The sequence below is a fragment of the Branchiostoma lanceolatum genome, chromosome 9 (assembly GCF_035083965.1).
Source record: "Branchiostoma lanceolatum isolate klBraLanc5 chromosome 9, klBraLanc5.hap2, whole genome shotgun sequence".
Classification (NCBI taxonomy): Eukaryota; Metazoa; Chordata; class Leptocardii; order Amphioxiformes; family Branchiostomatidae; genus Branchiostoma; species Branchiostoma lanceolatum.
Window position 1 is genome coordinate 13,162,501 of NC_089730.1, and position 15,322 is coordinate 13,177,822.

General features: G+C 42.6%; 1 protein-coding gene across 2 annotated transcripts; it reads right to left on the minus strand.

Annotated features, from left to right (window-relative positions):
* Positions 1–10,807: 10,807 nt before the first annotated feature.
* Positions 10,808–15,322, minus strand: LOC136441638 (surfeit locus protein 4 homolog). Of its 2 annotated transcripts, none has more exons than XM_066438042.1 (7): positions 15,171–15,322; positions 13,912–14,040; positions 13,514–13,654; positions 13,308–13,351; positions 12,986–13,113; positions 12,668–12,813; positions 10,808–12,112 (listed from the first exon to the last, which is right to left on the minus strand). In XM_066438042.1, exons 1-7 carry the CDS (start codon positions 15,207–15,209, stop codon positions 11,921–11,923), a joined length of 819 nt encoding a protein of 272 aa, XP_066294139.1. In that variant the 5' UTR covers positions 15,210–15,322; the 3' UTR covers positions 10,808–11,920. The 2 variants fall into 2 exon arrangements, with proteins under 2 accessions (XP_066294139.1, XP_066294138.1); XM_066438041.1 differs by having other exon boundaries at positions 15,153–15,322.

The window sequence follows — 15,322 nt, forward strand, 5'->3', positions numbered from 1 at the left end:
TCGGTCGGTCGGTCGGTCGGTCGGTCGGTCGGTCGGTCGGTCGGTTGGTTGGTCAGTCGGTCGGTCGGTCGGTCGGTTAATTGTTAATTTGTTTGATTGGTTGGTTGGTGAACAGGTAAATCGAAGCCTTTTTGAAAAGAAATTTGCTTCAGTTCAACTCAAAACAAGGCTCATTGTGAGCCACTCAAATGTTTTTGTGTTAACTGAATTATGACGACAGATATCTGTTTACCCTTGTCTTGAAAAGTTTTAGATTATAACTACGTCATGAATAGGTTGTTATCGCTTTTCCTTTGTTGTCAAGTCTGGCTCTGAGAGAGAAGTCACCAAATTGTTGCCACCTAAAAGATTTCTTGAGAATCGCAGCCTTTTGTAGGTTTGTTGATTTGTGAACACGATAATCGTAATTTACAAAATGGCTCGCAGCTTCTTTTCAAACCACTTAAATCAAGCATAGATCCTGAAGAGGAAACTTGGCATTTACCCTACCAGTGTGCTTTTTATCCTTTTATCTTTTTCAAATCCTATAAGTATCAAGTAATCCTGCAAGCGCCACCAGCACAGAGACTATACCTGGTGCAACGACCTATAGAATGTCGTGCAACAAACGACATAGCTAAGGAAACATTCCATCAAGTATTAATATGTAGATATAAGACTTTCTTTCGTTGTTAAATAATTGCCTGATTCGCCACACTTGACCACCACTGCACTGTAGTGTTCTTATATATAGACGTAGCGATGTTTCTCGCCAGGCTTGGCTCCGGACTCCACAGCCCGTAAGTGGCACATTCTTCGCCGCGTATGAAGACGTATGGACCATTTCCTTCGACCTTCATCTCACGACCCGTAAGGTATTTCAGAGAAAGCGACGTGCGACGTTTACAGTGGAGTATTTCCGAAGCGTTCCAATCGCTGCTGACGTTTGAAATATATATTCAACCCGCGGGGAGCCATTGCTGTAAAGGAGACATATTTCTTCCAATGATTTCTGATAATACACGGCTTTATTTGTTGCTCGACCTTAGTGCTGTTGTCGGAGAGGCTGAACCCAACACCTGCGTCTCTTCTACTGTATAGGGATTCGCAACAATGTATGTCAGAAAGCAAACTGTAGTGTAACCAGCTGTAATGTAACCAGCTGCTGCCCCGCCGCGTGCCTGTGAATCTTGTGTGTTACGCCGAGAGGCGGTTGTACCGGCTGATATAGATACAGATACAGATAGTAGAGGGATTTCGTGAAATGTTTTGTAAACCCTTGTATTAAAGAGATTATGCTTTAATGTACATTTATTTGTTCCTCTTGTCCATTTAGAGTTTTAGCTTGGTCTTCCAGCTGTGGCCATGAACCAAGAGCAACTTTCTCTTAGGCCACGCCTGAAAGGTTTTACCCATGTCCCTTAAAAGACGATAAGGATCGCATATCAATGGCTTCAAGCAGCTGGGATATTATGCAAGCCATTGAAACTTAATACCCGGACTTACAAAGCGTTCCTCTGTTAATCATCACCATGGCAACCAATCCACAACAGTATTACATGTATTTGACCAACATAAAGGAACGGTTCCTAGAATACAGTGATGTCTGAGTCATCTGCACGGCATTTTGTGAAACCTTAGATTATCTTTTAATGTATATTGATGTATTCTCATTCATCGTGAGACTTGGCTTTGCCCTCCCGCTGCGTACAGGAAACTCGGGCGGTTAAATGTGACTCTAATACCGAACATGAAAAGCATTGATCGCCTCTTCAACCGTTTCACATAAAGGCTTCACGCCGCAGAAGTAACTTTTAAGTCATCTAAACTTGACAACCAGACTTTTGAAACGTCATTGCCGTCAACGATGGTAAGCACTTCACAACGAACACTAGGAGAATACTAGTGATCCTGTCCGACATTTTGTGAGACCTATTTCTAACAGAGATTATGCTTGGATGTGTCGTCTGTCATGAAGTTAAGGTTTAGGCTAAGTAATGTGTTTAAAGCAAAGGTCAAAACACTTATACATCCCTGTCTTCATTGCCACCATTAAGGCTCCTTCATGTTTGACATCAAAAGTTGGCTTTTGAATGGAAATATTTACGCAATCAACTTCCAACATATAGATCTAACTGTATTTCCGTTCTTAGTGCTGATATGCAATCCCAAATCCGTTTTCTTGATTTTCTTGGCAACACACACAGACAAAAAGTCCCTTTGATCAGTGACAAATCGCCTTTCTCTGTACTGTACTGCACTATCGGCCTTAGCCACCTGTCTATAGGTCCAGTGGGAGATCAGGGGTTTAACACAGTAGAATCCACAGATGAACTACACAGCTAGTTACAAATCATCTGTACGGTCTGGGTCTGCTCCCAAAGTCTTTATATTCCATTCCATATTTAAATAGGCATTTTGCTTATTATGAAGAATATGAACTTAGGGCGGTACAAGAACATATTTTGTCTCAAGTGGCCCATTCTACGAGCACTATTTTCCATCCTGATTTTGTCCATGTTTACAGACGAAAAGAAAACTGCTCTCCTCTTATCATCACAAAACCCACACCGGCATTACAGAAAAATGGGATCATTCGTTTTCCGCTGTCTCGGAAAAAGAAGCCGAACCCAGTAAGTTAGAAATCAGTGTCAGTAGTTAAGACTAGAGTAGTCACATGTTATACTGTTCATCATTGTCTGTCCGTCCTCTCCGTGTTACATGTAGATGTACATGTACTTGCAATTAGCAGGAATTTGCAATAAACTTTCTTTCATTATGTCCTGTTTTCTTATTGTATATCAGTTGTCCGGTTGTACCGGGTTTGTGACAGCCATCCAGTCAGCTATGGAAGAGAAGCTTGCTGGCGGTGCAGAATGTGTTTGTGCGGGTACGTCGTTAGACTCGTCACACAGGCATGCAATTGTGACTATCTGTGACCAACGGACACATTCATGTTTAGGGTCTCCCAGCTCTACTGCTGCATCCATACTGTTCAACCTTTCATTATGATGGACATACTGAAGCAATACGTGTAGCTTATATTGTCATATTACTTATATTGCATCATTCCATTCTATAGCGTTTACAATAGTTGATGGATGAGTACTTGAATGAGCGTAAATTTGTTGAGCGGTTGCTTGTGGAAATAGCTTCGCGGTAAAAGTCGTCGTCAAGGACATGGGATCATAAATAGTCAAGTCAATCCTCTTTTAGACTACGTGTTGCTTAGCTACGCTGTCAGCTACGCTTCCTTGAGAGTCGGTGTAAAGTATTGTAGCATTTGACAATAAACAAAGTGTTGCTAAGCAACGGAAAACAAAATGACGTCGACTCTAATATCGGCGATGAAGCAGAATCAAAGATGTCATATTTCCCTACTATTCATAAGGGAAATGAATTGTTTTGCGTGCTGTCTTTTTTTTAGCCCTTCGACCAAAAAACAGATAAACTTGATACTATAGTATACCCTTCCTATGCATTGTTTAATGTTGCAATTAGCCCTCGGGCAAGAACTTGCAAATAAAACATTATTATTATTGTTCCAAGAAGAAAGTCAGTAACATATCTTTTCCAGCATATCGGTTATTAAATGCGTCTTTCCTCGCATTTAGATGTGATCAACATCTTGTGACTGACTGCATCACTCTATCCAGATATGGACTGCTGGTAAATGCAGTGGTTAATGAGCAGCACTTTCGGGTGTTATGGGGAGGAAATATTCTGCATTTGCTGGCTAATGTTGGCTCTCTATCTAACTGCAATGCCCACGGGCATGACAGCGTGATAAAAGTCCTACGTTGAAATATTTAGGGAACCTTTTCCCCAACTGCTGCGCGAATCTATTCAATAAAAGTCATACATGTGCAGCCACGAACTTAACCTTCAGTACTTCTATTTCTGTGCGTTATTATCAAATGATATTCGGAGATAATAAAACGCATGAGGTTTTTATCTCACAGCGTTACCGCCCTTACGTCACGCAGTAATTAGATAAAATGCTATCTCCATTACGTTGTCCTTTCAAGCAAATGTAGAATATTCCCTGTACCATCTTTTCTAAAGAACTATATTTTAGGTAAGGAGACGAAAAGAGATAACAAAACATTTTAAACAAAACATTGCTAGAATTATTTCAGAAAGCCTCTCTATAATCTTCAGGCTTCGCCGGGCTAGTTACATGGACACAGTTGTTGCTGACACGGGAAAACGTTCATTTTGATTTATTTCCTATTAGTATTGAATTGGAAATGGATAACTGCTGTTGCTGTTCTGAGTGCATCCATTTACCATTTAGATTCCCTACATTCGGGGATCGTTACCTCTTTTCAACGTCTCTTCATGTCTCTTACTGGAGTGATAGGCACTCCAGCGACTGGTAAAGACCAAGTTTACGCCCATCACAAAACATACATCCCTCTCGGAGCAATTAGATGACTTGTGTATGTTCAATTCCAACGTCTTTCAGGTGTTCAGGTTCAAACGTGGTTTTGATGAATCACGCCAATCAATTTTCAGACATTATCGAAATCTATTCTCACCGCTGACTGAATGGGAAGACATGATGACAACGTTAATCATCAGACTAGTTCTGCAGGTCTTTGCTGTTAAAGGCGTCCTTACATCTGGGCTTCAAACGTGATGTTGTCATTAATTTTCTACAGTTAACAAAAGCTCCACAACAATAGCAAACAATTTACAAAAGGACGGAAAGGACCCTCATCAGGCTTGTTTTTGCTACTGATCAGCTCTTTTTGCTTGCAGATTGACAACATGTATCTTTATGTCTCTGTTATGTTCGCATGTGATTTATGCTAACGTTAGTACCTGTGCATGGCGGTACGACCTTGATCCCGTTTTATACCACGTATACCTGGCAGGTTTTTGGTAGCGTTTTATATTGCTTACTTTGCTGAGTACCCACTATTTCTGGTATCTGTTGCTTTCTTAGCGTTTGCCGCCAGCTAAGCCATCAGACCACGGCAGCAATATCAGAAAGGACAGTTCAGGTGAAAATGGCAACATCAAAACACCGCCCGAGTCCATCTATGGAGGTTTTTACAAATGCACACTCATGGGGATTCAATACACAATCCACATGTCCACGCAGGACAATTTCACAAATAAACATGGAGGACTGTTGTCAATATTGTACGGAATTAATGAAAGAGAGACGCTACTGTCTAAAATCAAAGTAGCCAAGTGCAGTGTCATTTAAAACCACCACCCTGAGTGATAACAGAGGGCTGCTCTGTCGGATATCTTCGATTCCCCATCTCCGTTGGGAGGGTGCAGTGTCTAGAAGATTGCTGTCGCCGACCGAGGAAATTAAATGTAACTTTATTTACTGCCTTGGGTGACGGCACAAGACAGGCTGGCTTAATATCTTTCGATTTACGATGTCTGAAAGCAAGTGGTAATATTAGGAAAACTACTGTAGAAGATGGGGCGATTGTTTGGCTTTCAAACGTTCAGAAATTGTTATGAGGAATGTATTGGGGGAAATAATGGAAAATGTGTAAAACATCAATATCTTGTCATTAGTTTCCATGGTAACATCGTGTTTACATATGTAAATATCACATTTACTATTGTGGTTGCGCAATTCATCATTGCAATGAGAAACGTTTGCACTTAATTTTGTCACTGTACCCGCATCGTATCAAGCATTTAAACAAAAACTATTCCACAAAACAACTAGTTAGGGTGCTGTGGCCTCCTAGGTGGAAATTTTGTTTTAGCATCGCTCATTCTTGATTCCTTTTATTTCGATCTACTATGTATTCAGTACATGTAGTGCAGATTTTGAAGAGATTAATATCTTGTCGACGCAAACTATACTGTTTTTATTTTTCCTTTAATGAATTTGTCTTTATGATGACAACAAGCGTGAAGCCCCAGCTGAGCAAAACACAGTCTTGAAATTGAATCACCAGCAATCCCTACTTCTAACAAACCTTCCTACGCGCTGACATTCAAAGGGAATATAATTGGCATCCAGTCTTTGTGAGTGGGGTCGCCAGAAGGTCGCTTCGGGCGCCCTTAGAAGACAACGTTGCCGTTACAGTGCCATCTTCGTTCTGTAGGTGTCTACCAGGACGTCTTGGAAATGCATGAAAGACGTGTATAACTTCATTGTCTCTCGACTAACCTTCAAATGCCGGTTTTAATGTTATATCTGTCCGCGCTGCACCGTCAAAGTCGTATCGAAAATACCCGAAAGACACCTATAATTTTGCAAAGGTCTCTGGACGACTTTAACACACTAAAGTTTGTTTCTAATTGGCATCGAAGTCCGCTGTGTGTCAGGAAAGACGCTCTGAACAGGCCTAAAAGTCACCCATGGTTTCGTTAAGATTTTATGGCGTCTTTTAAAGACTCCTTTCTTTCTAGATTGACGTTGAAGTCCTCGATGCGTCTTCAATTTGACCTGAAACTACCTGAAAGGGACGCGGGGTTACCTTAACGTTCCTCCGTAGAAGCTTGCCTTGCACCTCGGGAGACATCAAAATGCCCAGTGCCAGCTGACCCGTTCCATGATTACATGTACCACTGCTTAGTTTCTATTTCCAAATCTCTCTTTACTACTGTCCCGACTAGTCGACTAAGTAAAGACATTTTAGCTATTGACCACTAAGTCAGGCCATTTCATGGTAAAATTACACCATAGTCCAGTAGACAATTCAAAGACTACCTTAAAGACTACCTTAAATCTTTAGGAGTACTCGATGGGGTCAAATAAAGGGCAAATAAATCTACAATTTTCTAGCTGTTGCTTTCATCAAGGCTTCACTAAGCAGACATCAATACAATTAAGCCTTGGTCTGAGAAACCAGCTTTTATGGTAGGGTGATCAGTGGTCACAGAAAGTTATGCTTCTTTGTTTTTAATGCATCCTATTACCTCTCAAAATGTCAAGACGACAAAAATGTTTGTATTTCATAGTTTTTCTATCAGCATCTCTATTCACAGTAGTCTCTACCAGGCTTCAGAGACGGCTGGAAAGAGTAGAACTTGGCCAAATAGACAGAAAAACATGAAAGAGGGGTTAGTTTGCTCAAGGAGGTTGGTTTGCTGTAGGGTATTGGACCCTCTCTCCGTAGCCGACTCCCTTTGCATACTATTCACTCTATTTGGCCAATGTCTACTATTTTTCCAGCCATCCGCGGAGCCTGGTAGAGGCTATATTTACAGACCTTGTGGCTCCGAACTTATCTTCGACAATTTATTTTAGAATGAGAGTAATAAAGGTAAAGCAATGCTAAATAACGTTACACGATCGGATGATTACTAGACTATTCAATCTTATCAACGAGATACTTAATGATAATGAAATCAGTGTGGACTGAAATCCGCCATCCATCATGATAGCTTCTAGATCTCTGCTAATTTTAGCCCTGTAGATTTTACAAAAGGCAAGGTGGAGGTAATGCATGTCGACTTTAGTGTGTTCCTTAATCTACAAATAAGAGGCAGGCGCTCCCGGATTTTGATTTGGTAAGTATCATAATTGCTTCACTGAGGTATAATCAGCCATTACGTACAACAACATGTGTATCCTCAATCAAACTTCGAGCAATTAGCATTCAGTATTGTGAATATGGCAAACACTAACAACAAAAATAAACGTACGCAGCATTGGAGAAAGGCTGTTTAAAGTAAATAGATGTCCACGTTAGTCTGTGAGAGACTGCTACATGTATGTCAATTGGTCACACACAGGGTAATTTTACAACATGGAAGATGCACGATTCATACTCACGCTATATGCAGCACTTACAGATGCATCTAGACCGAAAGGACTCTGATTCGGACGGTAGATGTCTAGTGAAACCTGGCAGGAAGGGCGAAGGTGTAGCGCCGGCCTCCGGCTGTGATGAAGAGGGCATATCGCGGTAGAGTCTTGCGTCCATCAGATGCATACAGATGACCCGAACAGCGGTGGTACTTCCACGATTTGCGTTTCCTGACATTTCATAGAATTCTCAAAATAACTCAAAATGAAAGGTTCTGTCCACCTCTTTTAACAAACTTTTGACATACATGTCAAGCAGGGAAGGGAAGACATGTTGTATTTCGCTGCCAGAGGCCGTCACTTTAATCCAATGATTCTTCGTTTCTTGCTGCAGTCAGTTTTCAAAGGAAGGTACATGTGTACTAGTATTCTAGTTAAGAAATCAAACCCATCGCTTGGTCGAGCCTCCATACGACGTCTGAAAACCTCATCAATGTTTCTAAACCTTTGATCCGTTTATATCCACTTCATCGCTCGTTTCTTTATGGTTGAATTCTAATTATATCACCTTCCTTAGGCGTCTTTGAAGTCAGGGATTACAATTAACCCCTAGTCCTAACTCCAATACAAAGCACCAAAGCGCCTTCATCAATTCTAAACCCTTTTCATAGCCATATTTTTCATCTACTTATTAAATGTCTATATCATTAATTCACGATGTGCACTCCGTCTGCTCTTATCAACTTGGAGTGTGTGGAAATTGGGTTGCAGGTAGTAGCGCGTTTTATTCCCAGTGTCTACGGTTCGTCCTTCACACAACCACCGCAGTTCTTTTTAATCTCCCCTTCTTGGTGTCTTTATATTGAATTTTACCCGTGGTTCCCTTCATACCTTCGATTATTACCGTTGGCGGTGCACTTCGGTCAACTTAATTTCTTTTCTTAAGGATTAGTGAATAACTCCGCTTCAAGGTCACTTCGCCCTTCAGGGTCCACTAGAAAACGATCATTAGTTCTAACGACCAATCAGGGAAACTCTGCCATGACTTTTGGTAGATGACAGGGGTTCGAACACGTAGTGGGCATGCGCGGCGTGTGCGAGACGAACGGAGGTGTGGATGACTTGTGACAGGGATTCTGGCGGGAACCATCCATCTTGTGTCAACTTTCTGCTATCTTCTATCTCATTCTCCCGCCTGGATTTTGTACTGATCGTAATCCTAAGTCGGCCGTCGTGACCAGACTAATAACGAACAGCTTTGTACTCAAATTGTGCCGCGATTATCGGATTTTCCCACTAACAGGAAGTGATGGAGGCTTAATTCCGGGAACGCCACATTGATTGAGCTACAAACTTGAACTAAACTTTGTTGTAGATCGCAAAAGCGCGAAATTTCTTATTCTACCTATCTGATTGTCAAGAAGATACCTAGTTATTGAAAATTATATGGACATTTGAGTTCGTCCGGCTTTTTTTATTACATCCTTGCACGAGAGTATCGTTTGAATAGGAGAAGTGTGTACACGGATTATGACAGAGAATGATAAAGCTCGGAACTAATAAAGCAGGGACTTTGCTTCAAATGGAAGGCGTCAAGTTTTCTCGTACCCTACACCCCTCTCCCAATATACTCGCACACATATGTAGATCATCCTCCAAGCAGATGTTAGGATATGGCAGTCGGAACGTTGTCCTCCTGGCCCAGCTTCGTGCACGTCACTGCGTGGCAGGTTAAAGACTCCACAACGTATATCCTAACGTTACCACCCGCTTGGAAATGGGCATGTTGACCCTAATAGCCTTACAAACACGGTTCCGATATGTAGTCTAGTCCAATCATTCATCCTCTAACAGGACAAGGCTTCGGCCTGGTAGACAGACTATCACAAATCACGATGTACGTTGTGACGTTACGATCGGTTTAAATTAGGAAGTTAGGATACTCTGGTGTAGGATAACGGGCGGCCGGACACTGGATCTGGTGGTGCGGAACTACTGCTGTCTGTGGAAGGACATTACCTCGTTCAGTACACGTGCTTACACGTACACCAAAGAGCTTGTGTTTCTTTGAAGCGTCCAGAGGTTGCCTCCGCCTACGTCTTTCTTCAGTCTTGATGAAAGCCTCTGCTATTTTTTCAATGGTGAATGGTTCCCCTTCATCTAGTATTTTCCAACGTCGATGAAAATTAAGCAAAACAATGTGACAAGTTTTGCACCCTTACTTAACTACTTACCTCGTCTATTAGGGCAAGAAGGTTATGTTTTCAGTGTCGTTTGTGTGTGTGTCTGTCTGTCTATGGACAGCATAATTCGAGAAGCTGTGGATGGATCTCTTTTATATTTGGTAGGTGCGTAGGGGTCGAAAACACGAAGGTCATGTTCGCCAATCTCCTATCGGCTTTTTAAGGTATTGCAGCAGAATTTCCAGTTTTGATATCTTGTGTTCTGGTCGATAATTTGTTCCTTTCGCGTCGAGGTGATGGCCCCACATCTATCCAGGTTAAGTCACAAGGGAAGACGAACAGTTCCTGTGACCTCTTGCACCAAGGACATTGTCGTTTAATTTTATAGCGCTCCCGGCTGACGGGGCGACCCTGGATGTAGGCCGAATATCAGCGAGTGTGAGGAACACCTGCGGACGTGGAGTCGGTGTGAATCGATGGACCTTCCCACACGGAAAATGACAATCTGTGAGTCACGAAATGGGGCTGTGTGTAACAGTATTGGACTGTGGGAGTCAGAAGATTGCCGTGAAATTGTTTTCACATCGCCGAAAAGATGCCTGCTGTCACTCACTTCGTTTGATGATCGATGGTAGGCTGGCGCAAATGCAAAGTCAAGAAACGTAAATTACAATTTACACGTCAGTTGCTTCAAAGTTGAAGTGGTCTCAATAGCTATTGACATCTCCACGCATGTGTTGAGAGGGACACTAATGGCATTCCCTGGTTTACCCATTTTTTCCAACACACAAAAACCGGGACAAATTACATCGTTACGACCGTTTCTCCCAAGCATGTGCTTAAATCAAGATTGATTGCTACTACGTCTTAATTCTCTCGAGAAATCTTCAATACTTCTTTGAATTCAGTATGTGAGGACACAGCTATTGCGTATCCCCAATTGTAAAATATTATGCGGCCAAGCTTGTCGAAACAATGCTTGCAGGTACATATATGGCAGGAGAGAACCCGGCACGCCCGGCCCGGCGAGCCCGGCACCCTCCTGCCGCTACCCGGGCGGCCCGCCTGCCTGATCACGGTGCCGCCCCCGCCAGGTAAGACAGCGAAGTACCCACGTGACTTAGCCGTCAGGCGACGGATCGCGTCCGTGGGTGAATGCAGGATTTGCTGTAATTGCTTTGGTATTTGAACATGCAGCGAGTGATCTTTATTCCTGGTTACTTAAAGGGACGATTGAAGGGTGAAATTGTATAAACGGAAGTAGAAAGGACTTGGCTGCCAAACGGTAACCTTTTGAAGAAAGGAATAGATTATCCATGGCCATTTCCGAAACTGACCTGCATTTTATTTCCTATCCTTTTACGCTGAAACCGTACTTTTGTGATATTTCATCACATAGTTGTGGATAAAGGTAACGTTTCCAAACGTTGAAGCAACGTTGTGCATATAGTATGACAAAAGTGCTTGTGACAAACCCCTCGACAGGTGAGCCTTTTCTCTGCCGATATCCATGCAGAAGCGTCCTCTAGCGAATTAATCTCAAAACGCAGTATTGAGTTCTAGATCTAATTGTGGTACATCCACACAACAATTACTCTCTTTACAAATTCAACTTACCACAGTATAGAGGAATAATGAACAGCAAATACTTATTGATCAATAGCACTGAAGTTCTTGTCATGCTTCCCTTAATACGCTTTTTCTGAAATCATCCTAAGCACAGCTAAATTTAACGTTACCTGCATCGTTCAGACATCTGTGCCATCTTGGTAGAAACATGTCAACTCACAGAAGCCCTTTAAAGGTTAGTTAAGATCCATTAACTAGTTTGAACAGTGAACCAACGGTGAAAAGATGCCACAATTCACGGTCACTGTCCATATCATCAAATACAATCCAGTTGACCTAAAAGTCGAAGGGTGATTGTGGAATGTCATAGCGTCAATCACGGTCAATAACGACCGTACAAAAGCGCCCTCTATAAAACCGACCATAAAGTACGCCGACGATTTCAGACGTTTGACTACTGTGATCTGCTGACCCTCCTGCCCCTCTGAGCGTCCATGGACGCCTTCCCCGGCCCCACCACGGTCTCCAGCAGCAGCCCGCCAATCGCTGCGAGGTTCAGGAAGAACTCGGACCGCAGGAACTCCTGCTCGGGGGAGTCGGACTCCTCCAGCCACCAGGAACACACGGTCAGGTTCGTCAGGAAGAACTTCAGGAAGGAAGGGAGAAGGGGCGTATCAAGTCTAGCCTCCGATGCAGACTCCTCCCGGCTGTTTTCTTTTTCAAGTTATTGTTTTTATACTATTACATTTTTTTTTATTGCTGGCCGGCCAACAACAAGAAAAGAATGTAATAGTAAAACTGGAACTTAGAAAATGAAAACAGCCGAAAGGTGTCTGCAACGGAGGCTATAACAAGTCAGCTTCAAAGGATCTCAAAGTGATGAAACCCAAGCAACTAACCTTATGTCATGAACGTACATCTATCACTAGTACCGTCGTAATCCGCTAGCAGATCTGCCGGGGCAAGGCAGTATCCAAAGGGCTAAAACACTATCCAATTGGCCCTTTTTGTTTTAGCCCTTTAGATACTGTCTTGCCCTGGCAAACCTGCTTGGAGACTTTACTGTCGCACTCGCATCGATAGTCTATTGGCAATGACTCTTACATTGCTCATACCGATAATTGGTCTTTACTTTTCTTCTCTAAACTTCATGTAAATTTCTCTATCCTGATTCTGTTGAATGAAGAAAGACACAACCTACCAGGGCCGATAGAAGTCCCGCACACACCCGGGTCTTAAATCCGAGGATAACGCCACATAGCAGGAGGTACCCGAACAGCAGCAAGACGTTTCGTGACCCAAGATGAGTGGCAAGACGCACGAACATCAAACCTACCAGGACGCGCCCTGATGGGTGAAGAAATAGTTATTCTCTGAACTTTATTGGGTTCTGATGTAATTGAATACCCTGTGACACAAATATTTATTACGTTGATAACGTTACTCGCGATAGTTTTATCTAACACACTGCTAAACATGGTACATGATCATTGGGTAAGATAAAAGGCCAGAGGCTTACCTGCAAGTTGCATGATGGTCCGCCATTTCCCGTCCCATTTCAAAGATGGCGGCCCGGGTTCCATGGTACCGGGGTCCGTCCAGTGTTCCAACATCATCATGGTAACGCAGCCGCACAGGGACAGGTCTCTGGTCAGGTGAGATAAAGAGAAAGAAGGCCATTTTGTATAATCTATTCCTATAACCAAGGTCTAGACATTACTTTTAACTATCAAAACAGTCAGAGCAACCAATGAAAACTTTGTGAGTTATCCCAGAACTACCGCCGATGATAAGGAAGTCTAATATACTTGTGTAACAACGGAGTGTCCAACAACACTTACCTCATTGCACCAGAGGTTTTCTTGTAGTGTCGGAAGAAGATTAACTGGAACAGAAAGTAACATCCTTATTGGAACAAAACGAAGGACAGGCAGGAGGGAGAGACAGACACCACAGTGCGCTAAATAATACTACTACTTGAATAAGACTACTTCTCTACCTTTGTATACCTTCACTTCATATATGTTGTATGAGCGAAAAAGCTCACCTGAAAAACCGTCCCACAAAACAAGGCCCCACATCCGACCTCAAACCTCTGCTGAGTTAGAATCAGCAAAGTTCCAAAAAACTCAGCAGTCACCAACAGGCCGAGTATGGGACCAGCCAACGCTCTCGACACGCCCCAAATCTGACATAAATGTTCAAAAGACATTGTTGAGAAATTTTAACTACAGACTAAAAACATTCTGAGCGTTGTAAGGGTACTCAGCTCAGATCAGAGCAATTTTCGCCTTCCATTCTTACTGCAATCATTACTTGAATGGTTGTGCTTCGAGCATCAAATCGTCTTACAACCACGATAAAGTGCATATGTATTCATTCATGTACAACACTACATGTAGTAGTACTTGCAACGACAATTCCTGCCAGTATCGTTCCACGAACCTCTGCGAAGTAGTGCACATTAGACCACCAGCTGTACTGTTGGGTGTAGATGTCGTCCATGAACGCGAGGACGATCAGAACACGGGCGGCGGTGGTCAGGTACCTGCGGATCGTTTTCGTGCCGACCGCCTGGGGTACAAACAGACAAGGAACACATAAACAAACAAACAAACAAACAAACAAGCAAACAACATAAGTTCATGTACATCCTAAACGAAGTTATGGAATGCATGCATGTGCCTTATCATTTATACCCAGGGATTCGGCCTTCCAATAGGGCAAGGCACGATGAGTTCGATATTCTCTCTGACATTCTTCTGCTAGATATTGAAAAATAAACTTTCTGTACCGTTTTTCCTTCACTTCTACCGTACTATGATCTATGTCGGCATCTGCTTCTTGTCCCCATTGTCCTGTCGCCATGTCATTTGGACAAAATTGGCCCATTTTGTTATTTTGTTTAACAGAACAACAATGTGACAATTAAGGCCTTATCTATAAATTGGGTTCAATTGGCTGGAAAATATTGTAGACGAGCAGGTATTTAGCAGGACACGTCATCGGCCTGAGCCTGTGTATGTGGCACAGAACCACATGCACGGGAAGAACTGTCTATGTACTGTGTATGTGACACAGAACCACATGCACGGGAAGAACTGTCTATGTACTGTGTATGTGACACAGAACCACATGCACGGGAAGAACTGTCTATGTACTGTGTATGTGACACAGAACCACATGCACGGGAGGAACTGTCTATGTACTGTGTATGTGTCACAGAACCACATGCACGGGAAGAACTGTCCATGTACTGTGTATGTGACACAGAACCACATGCACGGGAAGAACTGTCTATGTACTGTGTATGTGAGAACACGTTTTTATTCACGTGTGTCAATGAGATCCTACTGAACTGAAATTCCACAGATTGTGTAGAGGAAAAATACGACAATACGTTTGCTGAATATCACTGTCAATAGAATGGCGGATTTTCCTTCATTTATTGAATGAGACGTTGAGGATCAATGGCCATTTAGTACTAATTATCACAAAGTGTAGGTTTGTAATATAGGGCAGATATGAAATAACAAAAACAACGCTCATTTCGACCTTGTTATTTGATCAGTGGCAAATAAATAAGTTTACCAGTATCACAAGCCGCACGACTTGCGACATCAGTCATTTTGAACAATAGGGCGCTATCATAGGATAAACCATTCGTAATCAAGAGATCAACGTACATCAAAACAGTCTCTAACCTCGTTGACGAGTTCTTCTGCGCTGGTTAGGACTTCCATTTTACTAGGATTGTTGTTCTTGGGTCACTGTGACGTCATGGACCGCGGACACGTCGGCACTGAAGTTGTCCAACAAGTTTCATCTGACCTTGTGGCGTCACAGATTACCCGCG

What these genes read in the sequence shown, in the direction of transcription:
- LOC136441638 (XM_066438041.1), bottom strand. Translation starts at nt 15,209, where the DNA reads ATGGAAGTCCTAACCAGCGCAGAAGAACTCGTCAACGAGGTTAGAGAC. An exon ending in AGGTTAGAGACTGTTTTGAT is followed by an intron (nt 14,041 to 15,152) that starts GTACGTTGATCT and finishes TTTGTACCCCAG; the next exon opens with GCGGTCGGCACGAAAACGAT. An exon ending in ATGTGCACTACTTCGCAGAG is followed by an intron (nt 13,655 to 13,911) that starts GTTCGTGGAACG and finishes CATTTATGTCAG; the next exon opens with ATTTGGGGCGTGTCGAGAGC.